The 12,156-nt window shown below is 44.0% G+C and overlaps 1 protein-coding gene across 8 annotated transcripts in view; it reads right to left on the bottom strand.

Annotated features, from left to right (window-relative positions):
* INPP4B (inositol polyphosphate-4-phosphatase type II B) overlaps window positions 1–12,156 on the bottom strand; it is a 613,602-nt gene that overhangs the window by 203,099 nt on the left and 398,347 nt on the right. For all 8 annotated transcript variants that reach the window (XM_090036465.1, XM_090036466.1, XM_090036467.1 and 5 more), the window contains one exon: window positions 3,930–4,041. In XM_090036465.1, coding sequence (XP_089892591.1) covers window positions 3,930–4,041 — 112 coding nt within the window. The remainder of the gene's footprint in view (window positions 1–3,929; window positions 4,042–12,156) is intronic.

Here is a 12,156-nt window from a genome sequence, read left to right as displayed (position 1 = left end):
GAACCCTGATTGGAAGGACAATGCGTGTTCATGCCAACCCTGTGACCTTTCTGTTCTGGGGCAAACAGGCACAGCACAACTTGTCCCAGGACAAATGCAATGTTCCTCCCCCAGCACTCACAATGGCTAGTGGTTCTATAGCCACTAGATGAGATACATGATAAAACTATGGCTGGTATCAGTAGTGTGGGTAAATGAGCAGGACATGAGCCCTGGGCACTTTCTGAGGGGGGTAGAGCGTCAGAATGAAAGTGGGGGGAAGCAGGGTGTCACCTCACCTTCTCATCCCAGTCCCCCAGCAGTGTCATGGGTTACACTAGTATGGGATTCTTTGCAGTCAAAAATCAGTATTTGCCTCTTTATTAGAGCTGGTTGAAATGTGAAGTTTTCATGCCAATTTGGGGCAAAAAGTATATTTGTTAGAATTCCACAATCAAAACATATTTTAGACTTTTATTTGCAGAAAAATCCAAATATTTTAGTTTACATTTTTCTAAAACAAACTCAGCTGCTTCAACTGAGAGGGACTCTCCAGGTCATCTCCACGCTGATGGACTTCTAGGCAAGGGACAGACATTCAAAAAGCCTGAGCCTGGATTAATTCAGTCTTTGCAGGTTAGTCTGACTTGGCTAGACTGAATTGGTTTGTAACTGCACAGACATCCCAGAAATGCAGACACATGCCTGCAATGGCTCAGGCTAGAAGCTGAGGGGTGCTAGGGCTTCCACAGGGCAGAGGTGAGGGGGCCATGGCCAGGCCCCTGCAGGACAATGATTATTCCACCCTCTTCCTGAGCTGCCCAGCAGGGAATGTTTATTCAGCATGTGCGAATAAGGAAGTATTCCATTTGGATTTGGAGGACAGCGATTCAATTCGGTGATTTGAATCACTGTCCCCATTCAATTCAGCTGAATCAGAGTTGGAGATCTGGCGCCGATTCAAATCGGCTGAGGACAGGCAGGCACAGCCGGGCAGCTGCAGGTTCTCCCACAGCTCCTCCAGCTGTGTCTGCCTCTTCTCAGGTGGGGAGGAGCCATGGGAGAAGCCCGCAAGGCTACCCTACCTGGCCCCATCCCCAGCCTCCCAGCACTTAAAACAACAAAAAAACAACTCCCCCCTCCACTCACTGGATACAGCAGGGATCAGGGCCTCTGGGTGCTCGTGGCAGAGCCCCCCCATGCATCACAGGGCAGCAGGGATCACCCCCCCGCCTGGCATCTGCATGGCAGCTGCCCCATTGCACAGGTGGAGCACAGCTCGGTAGGACACCGCGTGCTGTCTGGGAGCTGAGGCTGAGTGCTACCAGGCTCTGGGTGACAGGTGGAGCATAAGTTCAGTGTACACAAACCAGTTTCAAAATGGCTGAAATTGGTTTAAGATAAACCTGGTTGAATGTAATATCAGACTTAATTGATTTGGGTCAAGCCAGTTTATGCAATGTCGGTCTCAGACCCCTTGCTGGTTTAAATTAAACCAGTCTCCCCCAGCATCCCCGCATGCTTTCTGGGATGGACAGGGTTCTCTGCTCCACAGCAGCGCTGACCCCTCCCCTCTGCTCCTAGGCCAGAGCTCCAGCAAAGACTGCAGACTCAGCAGGGTCTGCCTGGCTTCCCCTTGTCCCCCTCACCCACCCTTGCTGTTCAAGCAGGAATCCCCCCTTCCCCCCCATCTCCCATAGCACGGACCCCAGCCCCACAGACCCTAGGCAAGTGATAATGCTGAGAGGTGTCTCTCTGCGTGTCTCCAATTTCACTGGGACAGGCAGAAAAGACAGTGTCCACTTAGGGATTTTTGCTAATCAACAGGTCAGCTGGTAAGATCTCTCCTTCCTTCCTTGGAAAAAGCTGTTTAAGAAGAGCTTGAACTAATGAGAGAGGCTATTGCTTTGCTGATGGGGTGATAAAACACTTATCTGTCCCCTGCTGGCTTGCTTGCCTGCCAGTAAACTGCAGACAGTATAAAGAAGCAGTGAGGGAGACTGCAAAGTTCCATATCATCAACACATGCATGCATTGCACAAACCTCCCTTGCCTCAAAGTGTAGCCCAGGACAGGGGTCTGGCAACACTCCTGCCCCTTGAGCAGCAAGCTGGGAAAAGCCTGGGATGGTGCAGGCAGACCTCTCTAATCAGAGCATCATGTTGGGGCCTGGCCACGCCCCACTCTTCTCAGCACTATGGAAGGGAAGGGAGGACTGCTTTAGCACCCCCTAGCTTCTAGCTTGAGTCACTGCAGGCATGTGTCTCCATTTCTGAGATGTCCGTACAGTTACAAACTGATTCAGTCTAGCCAAGTTAGACTAACCTGCAAAGATTTAATCAAATCAGGCTCGGGCTTTTAAAATGTCTGTCCCTATCCCAAATGTGGTACAATCAAGCCTGAGGATTTCATAGACATTACGGCTGGAAGAGACTTCGTCAGATCATCTGGGCAGGAAGAAAGTTAGGGTCAGAGGACCCCAGCAAGATAACTGTCCAAGCACATCTTGAATGTGTCCAGAGTAGGTGCATGCACCACTTCTGCAGGGAGTCTATTCCAGACTTTGCATACTCGGACAGTAAAGAAGTTCTTCCTTATGTCCAGTCTAAAATGGTCTTCCAGCAATTTCTGACTGTTAGACGTTGTTTTCCCTGCGGGAGCCCTGGTGAACAGATGTTCTCCCAGGTCTTAATGAACACCCCGATATACTTTGCCACCAAGTCCCCCATGAGCCTACACTTTGCCAAGCTGAAGAGTCCCATGCCTCTCAGCCGCTCCTCATATGACCTGCTCTCTTGACCTCTGATCATGCACATGACTCTCCTCTGGACTTTCTCGAGCTTCTCCACATACTTTTTAAAGTGTGGAGCCCAGAATTGGATGCAGTACTCCAGCTATGGCCTCGGGAAGGCTGAATAAAGTGGAAGAATGATATCTTGGGTCTTGTTTGAGATGCATCGGTAGATCCAAGCCAGGATTTTATTTGCTTTGCCAGCTGCAGCATCGCATTGGAGGCTCATATACATCTTGTGGTCAATCATGACCCCTAGGTCTCTTTCAGACATAGGGCTACTGAGTGAAGTACTGCCAAGCCGACAGGTATGATGTGGGGTCTTCCTCCTGAGGTAGAAGACCTTGCATGTCTCTATGTTGAAGGTCATCAGGTTTGTATCTGGCCACCTTGTGAGCCTATCTAGGTCGGCCTGAATCCCCAGGAGGTGGCAGCAAGGACTGTAGTTCATGTTGCATATTTTGTGCCAACTTCTATTAACAGAGCCAAATTCATGAAAAAGAAGCACATTTTGACTCTTCACATCATTTCCTGGCTGCTTTGGAAGCGAGTGAAAAAACTACCTGTTTACAATGGCTTAACATTTTAAAAGTGCTTTGGTATCTTTTGAGAAGAACGGTGTACAGAAACAGAAAGTGTATCATTAGAATTCAGACCTGTGGCCCACAGTTCTAAACATACAGAAGAAAAGTGGTAAAACCATTCATGATGCAGCCTCTTATTTCCAAACTTGCTTCTCTGAAAATGTGTTCCTGTGCTATTTCACAAGATGTGACGTTCTCATTAGACTTGCCCTTTGCATGAAGATTTTAACAATATTAAAGTTTAATGCCTCTACCAAGTACGGCACAGGGAACTGAACTAGCTAAAGTACCTCATACAATATTGTGACAGTCTCAAGCAGTGGTTAATTGAGGGTAAAATGAATACTTTTGTTCTAAAAAAACCACATAAGGAAAAACTATGAGAACAGAATATGACTTGGAACAAATCTATTTTTAGTTTAGAAAGCAAACATTTTGCTTTATTCCAGAGAGGGTTTCTTTTTAGCTTTTTAAACAACACACATTTAAACCCCAGTGTGATATTAGTAATACAGGCATCTGGCACAGCTGATCATTCTAATTTAATTTGTGCAGTGAGCTGATTGAGTTCCTACCTTTTGTCCCTGCACATCTGTTGTGATGTGGTCTGTTTCCCCATCCTCTATCTCTCCCATCTTCACAAAGCTGACTTCTATGGTACCCACTGTTTTTCCACCATCAGAAGTCCTGAAACCAAATATTAAGGGAAAAAAAACAAACATTCTTCAGAAGACTTTTCAATAATGATATTACTCAGTACATATTTACTCTTCTATTTTTTAGCTCTCTGAAACTCTTTTTCTACCACCATAAAGCAAATTATAAATTACTTGCATCTTCCTGCTTATACCAAGGATAACTTTGAATATATTCATTAAAACTAAGGAGGATGGAGGTAGTCCCCCCTGCCCTCATCTGCCATGGTGGGGAGGATACTCTAATAAATGTTCGCAGGATAAGAGGACTTTAAGAAAAAATGAAATACCCCTTTTGCCCAAATCCCTTTATAATCTACAACACTATAGCATACATCAGTACCTGCTTCTAACATTATCTGCGAAGAGAGAACATTTTTAGTATATCACAAAATCTACTGCCAAACCAAATCAAAGAGTAAAACAAGTGTGAATACCCATTCTTTTGATTTCCTTGTCTAACTATTGCTAAGCAGCACTCCTCAACTGTCTGGGAAACACTGCTATTGTATCAGGTGAACAAGCAGAGAAAACACATTCCTTTTTACATTGATTTCATTATACTTGGAAAAAGTCTCCTTCAGTCAAAGAAATAAAGTTTAGATTCAGATTTCCAAATTTGTGATGGGATAACCTTGGTATTCATAGATTCCAGAGACTTGGAAACTTATATCCTTACAGAAGCTGAAGTACCTCCTCAAATCTCACTGACCCTAAAATACAGCTTAAGAAAGAGAGGTTGACAGGATTGTGAATGGAAAAAAAAAGAGGTGGAGATTACTGAAGAACTGGACTTTTAGGAGAGAAAGGATAGAAAGTAAAGGACTATTGCAGAAATAGGGGAGAGCAAGATAAAAGGCATAAAGTTGAGAGCAAGAAAAACAGATGAAAGGAGCTTTGTAGGGAGCTTAACAGATTGGGAGGAATATAAGAAATGGGGAGAGTGAGAGCAGAGAAGCATTTGGGGCATCAGGTATAATCTTATAAGTTAGGATGAGTACTTGAATGAAGGCATTGAGGAAAAGACTACACGGCTAGGAGAAAAATAGTGACCTCCAGAGTCAAGATAATACTTCATTTTTTTAAAGACAAAATATATTCCGTATTCCTGGGAGAATTTTTGTTCCAGGAAAACATCGCACTCCTCTTCTGCATCAAATCTTTTCTGCATCTTAAAACATTAGGTAAGTAATCTTCACGCCATTCCTATGACATAAGAAATAGCCTTATCTTCCACATATTACTAATAAGGAATCAGACCAAGAGAATACTAAGCAACTTTCCAAAGTAATATGGGTCTCAATTTCAATGATTTCACACGCCCTTACAAATCTCACACATGCTGGGTAGTCCTAGTGAAGTCTTACAATCATATGCTCATAGCTTTTCACAGTCAGGGCCTTTTCCACATTTCTAAATTGGAATATTTTCCACTTTCTGGAATAAATTTGCAAGTTGTCTACTTCTGTACTTAAAAATGTTTGCCTTTGGTCTCTATCACTATTCTCTAACATGGGAAACATTTAAATGTATTTATTTGACACTAAACAAACTGAATACTTTTTCAATATAAACCTTTGCAGACTTTACATAATTATCCACACTGTGCACTGGGGCTTTTTTTTTTTGTTTGGTTCAAAACAAGTTCACCAGTGATAAGACAATAAGTAAACCAACCAATAATACCACAGCAGGCCTCAATCAAATGACTCTATATGAACAAACAAGTTAATATAAAACAAAGGTGGAAATTATTAGTAAGCAATCATGTTTCTGTTACCAGAGGGTTTCCCTGACAAAAGTCCATAAGATTAATTTTTAAATTTATGATGAAAAAATAATTTATTTTCTTTTTAAATAACAAAATACCAAATGTGTGTAATGAATTAATGATAAGTCACTTCTTTTTCTGAATTACTACAGACCACTTCACTTGTTTGACCTATTATTTTTCTTTTTTTGTCTTTTCAGGTCATAATTGCCTTGAATAGGTCAGGCTATGTTAATACGTGGATAAATCACCCTGTGAGCAGCCAGTGAATATGCAATGCGAACAGCTATTTCCAGCTCACATATACCTTTAAAAATCCCGGTGCCATGGCAGATGTGCTGATAAAAGACCAGTATTTCACAAAAATTTAATACATTTTGATGAATATGCCAAACTTCTGCCTTATGGCCTGCTTGTCTTAAATATTTAACTAAAACCTGCAGTCAGTACTGGATTTAAATGGTTTCTGTTTTCAGGGCAAAAGTAACCTGCAGGCATATTTGAGAATGTACTGGAAACAATAGAACTGAGTCTATTGTCACTTATACCACTATCAAACAAGTGAAAATGAAAATGAATGACAACTTAGGTTCACTTTGTAAATGAGCTGACAAGAGAATCATCCATGGTGCTACAATGGGAAACATGACCAAATAAATCAAAACTGAAATGGAATCATTTCTTACAAAGCACTTGCAAAATCCCTTTCCTCTCTCCCTCCCCTTGAATACTGGATTCCTCCTTTCAGCATCAATATCTATCTGATTACTCTAGCCATACACAGCCTGAAATATGTGCTTAATATAATTTATCTTTAATCTAACCTTTAAAATGGTTATTTCTTGAATATTTCCCACATCTTAATAAAATCTGCCATACTGCATGCCGAAACACAGATCTGTTCAAAACTACAAAAGAAATATGCTCTATAACAGAATGAAACTAAAACATTGAGATCTTGTCTATGTTCTTATAGTCTTTCATTTCCCCACAGCAAAAAAAAAAGAAAAAAAGGCTCTGGAATGTAACATAACAATATGAAACAAGGTTTATTTTTTAATGCTACAAGCATACAAATCAACAAAGAGTGTTCAGGGAGAAACCATCATTAGCTGTGTCAGACACTGTGAATTTAAAATACCATTGCTGTATGAGAGCCTTCAGACAATAGACATGCCATGCATTTAAAACTTGTGCAGACACAAATATCAAATTAAAATCTTGCACGAACTAGTAAAAGAAAAGAGAAATGAAGCAGTAAAAAAACAAACAAAAACAAGATCCTACTTAAATTTGGTTAAAACAATTGTCATTTGCTCTTGTGCTAATGAATATGGTGGGAGATCAGCGAACATGTCTGTCTACTTTATCCAATTTCTGGTAGTGTGCATGCATACACATTACCAGGGATCCAGGATTTCCATTTCCCATGGAAAAAATGTGGATTTTTTCCTTTCAACTGAGAAAAAAAAGTGGATTTTTCATTTTGAGGGAGAAACACAGATTTTCCACTTTTACAAAGAGCTCTCTGCAGGCTGGCAGAGTTTCAGCCTGCAAGAGCTTCTTGCAAAAAAGGCAGCAAACCCTAATCCCTGTTTTAAAAGGGAGGGAGAGGGGGAAAGGGCAGGGCCTGAGACTCTTGAGTCAGCCAGGGCCTGGCTCCACTACACTTTCCCTCCTCAAGCCTTTGGGGTAGGTGAAGCTTTCAGCAGGCTGAGAGCCAGCTGGGGGTTCTCTCCAGCAGGGCTAAGGAGGTAGGTAGGGGGCTGCAGGTCAGGAATGGGGGGCACTGGAAGGGCTGGGGGGGAGTTGGGTATGGGTGACAGCCAGGGCTGGTGGGTGGGATGGAGGCTATAAGAAGAGCCATCAGGACAGGTGGGAGGCAGGGCAGGGGTGTGTAGGGGGAGGGCTGAAGGAGTGGGACAGTGCCTGTAGGTACTCTTAGGCCAACACGGGAGAACCCAGGCAGCATCCCTGCGCCCTGCCAGGGGTAGGACAGGCAGGGTCTTTTACTTGCATGCCTATCTGTGTTGAACAGCCAGGGCACCTGCCCTGCAACCCACTCCTACGAGAAGGTGGTGGTAGTCACAGTACAGTGCTGCAGCTCAAGGAACACTGTGGCATGCTGGAGGCTCGGGCAAGTGCCGAGCTGCTGCTGCCCTCCATGCGCCATCTGGCCAGGCAGAATGGCCCTCTATGTGGGACTTCCAGCTCTCCAGTGGGAAACCACATGTGGAGGAAAGCCTGGCTCAGTGGCGCACAACTCTATGCCTCCATGTGCAGCTTCCCACTGGAGTGCTGGAAGCCCCACATGGAGGGCCGGCCCAGCCCAGCCTGATGGTGTGGGGACCAGAAGCCATGTGTCATTGGGCCAGGTGGGAAGCCACACACGGAAACACAGAGTCGTGCACCATCAGACTAGGTGGATTCCTGCTTGCTTCCATATGAGGCTTCCCACTGGAGTGCTGGAAGGCCCACATGGAGGCACAGAGCCCACCCAGACTGATGGCACGTGGCTCCCAGTCCATGTACCATTGGGCCAGGCCGGCCAACTCTGTGTTGGTTTGCTAAGATTTCACCCATTTTGTGTATACATATGTATGTGTGGTTGTAATACTCCTTCTGTTGTGGGAGTTTGCAGTACACATCTTCCATGTTTTCATAACTTGATTGTAAGCACCTGGGGGCATGGACTGTCTTCATATTGTATTTTGTCTTTATAAGCGTCTTGTAGGGCCTCAACAAGTAAGAACCATTCAAGTAATAATGAAGGAACAGTTGTCATGAGTGCAATAGGCAGTACACTAAACTTGGAAAATTCTCTCCCTCTCTACTTAGTAATGTGCAACGATCCTGTGTTTTTCTATTTAAAAACTGCAAATTCTCTGCTACCCCCTCTACAAATTCTGTGATTAAAAACCTAAAATTCATTATTAAAATTATGGATTAAAACCTCATTAGGTTCCCCACTCAGTTAACAGTTGAGTACTTGAGAGAGGTAGGCACATAATTATAGAAGCTTTAATTTTAAAGTAGTTCCATAACTACAAGATCAACCAAAATTCAGAAGTCATACTAGGTTCCCCAAATCATAAAAATCTCTTTACTTGTTCCCAATTCCTGTATCTTTTCCCTGACACCCTAAATTTGAAGTGTCAGGGAAAAGAAAGTGCCATGACTTAGAGCAACCTCCCCCACCCCCAACCCAACAAACGTTTACGGTTGGGTCAGGGGTGTGTGGGATTGAGCTCCACTTTGAAGCCAATTCAGGAGGAGCTGCCTGTCTGCAGCCTCTCTTCCTTAACCATGGCCTCCCTCCCTTCCTCCCAGCTCTGATGTTGTCTGCAGGATGAGAGTGGGTAGAAAGGAGGAGAGGCAGCTCCAGGCTGGAGTTTGTGTAGCCTCAGCTGGAGGAGGGGATGTGGATTGGAGTCCCACCACAAATCCCCCTTCAACTCAGGTTGGGCAAACCCCAGCCTGGAGCTCCGTCTCCATCCCTTCTCTCTCTCCCTTGCTGCAGACAACACCACGGGCACAGACAGACAGAAGTTAATGAAGGGGTTCCGTTTTGAAGCACCTTCATATGAACCCTCATTACACAAAGGTTAATGTGTCACACAACTGAACACTTTTAAAGCACTCTGCAGCCATGTACTTCTGTCAGGGCACAGCTGTAGAGTGCCTTCAAGGGGCCAATAATTTGACAAATATCACTTGTGTCAGTGCCCACAGAGACTGCCTATGCCACTTGTGGCATGGGCGCCACAAGTTGGCCATCCTTGAACCAAGGCATCCTCACCTCTAGAAGTCTTAACTAAAGGTGTTTTAAACAGAAGTGATGACCATGGGAGACTAACTAATGTAAGATGCCCTAACTATAGCACATTTGACCGAGAGGAACTTACCAGAGTTATCCTTAGTTAAACTGCTTTTAAGTATTTAACAACAGGCTATTGTGCACATGTTGCCCACAGTATAAAATGCTTATAAAGAAAGATAACGTTTCCCAAGTAGTATAAAAAAACATACAAAACTTAGTTTCAAAATTCCAATAATGCAGCTGTGACCTCCCAGCACTTGATTAAAGCTGGTCCACTGCTATGGGAGTTGGTTTATGCATTCTAAACTGTTCTTTACTAGAAAGGTTAAGGTTAAAGATCCACACAAGCTGAGCAGCCCCTTGGACTAGCATGGTTACAGCACACAAGGGAGTGATATGGTCAGCATCACAGCCAGCTGTCATCAATTCCCCAAATGGTTGGATATGCAATTATAGCTGGGTCAACTGCAGGCAGCCTTTGGCATAAGTCCAGTGCAGGGACTGAACTCATACTTTTGGAGCTGTGGCAAGATGCTTTGACTGATCTACCCCAGTCTTTATTACAGCAGTGTAAAAAATCAATAAAAACACTGAATGGAAAATGTTAATGAAAAATAAGAAACAGATACCTTGCATAATACGGTGGATACTAGGAACCCTGGGTCAGAAACTAATTTTGTTAACACTGGTCTAAATCTGAACCAATTATTCTGAGGACATACAGTAACTGTTTCTATACTAACTGTACCTAAGGGTATGGGGTAGACAGACTCATACTGTGAGATAAGCTAGACAGTATAATTATGGCACAGCTACTGTGGGGTAATGAGTTGTGTAAACACTTTTACCCCAAAGTAAATGTAAGGTTGTTTAAGCCATTCATTTGTAAGCTGCTTTGCATTTACCATGGGGAAAATGCATGCAATAGCCAGGTACCCCAACTGACACCCTGTAATTACATACAACAGCTTATCACACAGTTAGGTATCTATGTAGCCTTAAGGTGGGGAACATTGATCTGATTTATTTAATTAAACTGTTGCAACTCTGCATGTGGACAGAGGAAGCTAAACTGATAGAAAATCCTACTTGATGCAGCTTAAGAAAGTCCACAACAAAAGGTTTCACCGCTTTAACTAAGGCTATGTACAGACATTACAGGTGAGGGGGAGATTAGACTGCATTAAAAATGGCTGCCTGGACTAAATTACTTCACCCAGGTGAGGACCTTATACTAATTAGGTAGCTATAAGCGTGAACTGTACAGTAGTTCAGGACAGTTAGATCAGTCTAAAAATGGCTGACCTGATCTAAGTCAACCCTACTGTGGAGGTATACTTTGGATTGGGTCAATCAATTTTGATCTAAAACTTCTGTACAGTTCCTAGCACAGCCCCAGGGCTTCATTTTTCCTACCTCCTCCCTGGCACAGGACTATTTTTAGTCTTTTTCCCCTCCCCCACAACTCCCAGATGGGCAATGCAGGATACAGGGAGGTCCAGGGGAAAAGGACTTGGTAGTGGGGGTCTACTACAGACCTCCTCATCAGGATGACAAGCTAGACCTGGTATTTCTCCAGGCAGCTCTCAGAGGCCATTCAGACAAGAGGTGGTGGTCATGGGGGACCTAAATTACCTGGACATCTGGTGGGAGGAGCAGACGGCCAAAACAAACTGCTCATGAAGGTTCTTCAACTGCGTGCAGGACCTCCACCTAACCCAGGAGGTGACCAGTCCCACCAGGGGTAATGCCCTGCTAAGACCTGGTCTTAGCAACAGGGGATGATTTTGTGGGTAACCTCTGAGTGCACAGTAACCTGGGAGATCATGACCATTATTTGGTCGAATTCACAATTCAGCGAAGGGTGGGGAAGATAACCAGCAAGGCTAAAGTGTTAGACTTCAGAAAGGCAAATTTTAGTAAACTTAGAAGGCTAGTTAGTGAGGTGGCTGAATTCAAGAGCATCAAGCTTATGGGGGTCCAGGAGGGTTGGCAGTTTCTCAAGGGAGTGATCCTTGGTGCACAAAAGGAGACTATTCCATTACACAGGAAAGGGGGCAAGGGGACAAAAAATCCCCCTTGGCTGAACAGGGAACTCCAGAAAATACTGGGGGCAAAGATAGATTTATAGGCAGTGGAAGCAGCGACCAGCCACCAAGGAGGCACACTATTGCAGGGAATCAGTTAGGCAGGCCAAGGCAGGACTGGAGCTTAGGCTGGCTACAACCATCAAGGACAATAAAAAGTTCTTCTGCAGATATATAGTGAGCAAAAGGAAGGCACAGTGTATCATAGGGCCCCTGCAGAACAATGTCATAGCTGAGCCGCCAGCATGGCTGTTTGAGCACTCATGGTGCTCTGGCCAGGTCCCTGAGGACTGGAAAAGGGCCAACATGGTGCCCATTTTTGAGAAGGGCCCATTTTTGAGAAGGGATGAGCCTGGTAACTTTAGGCCAGTCAGTCTTACCTCTATCCTTGGGAAAATCTTACCTCTATCCTTGGGAAAATAGTGGGAA

This window comes from Crocodylus siamensis, chromosome 2 (genome assembly GCF_052110815.1).
Source record: "Crocodylus siamensis isolate JL-2025a chromosome 2, ASM5211081v1, whole genome shotgun sequence".
Classification (NCBI taxonomy): domain Eukaryota; kingdom Metazoa; phylum Chordata; order Crocodylia; family Crocodylidae; genus Crocodylus; species Crocodylus siamensis.
The sequence above is the reverse complement of the archived record's forward strand: the minus strand, read 5'-3'. Positions and strand labels throughout refer to the sequence as shown.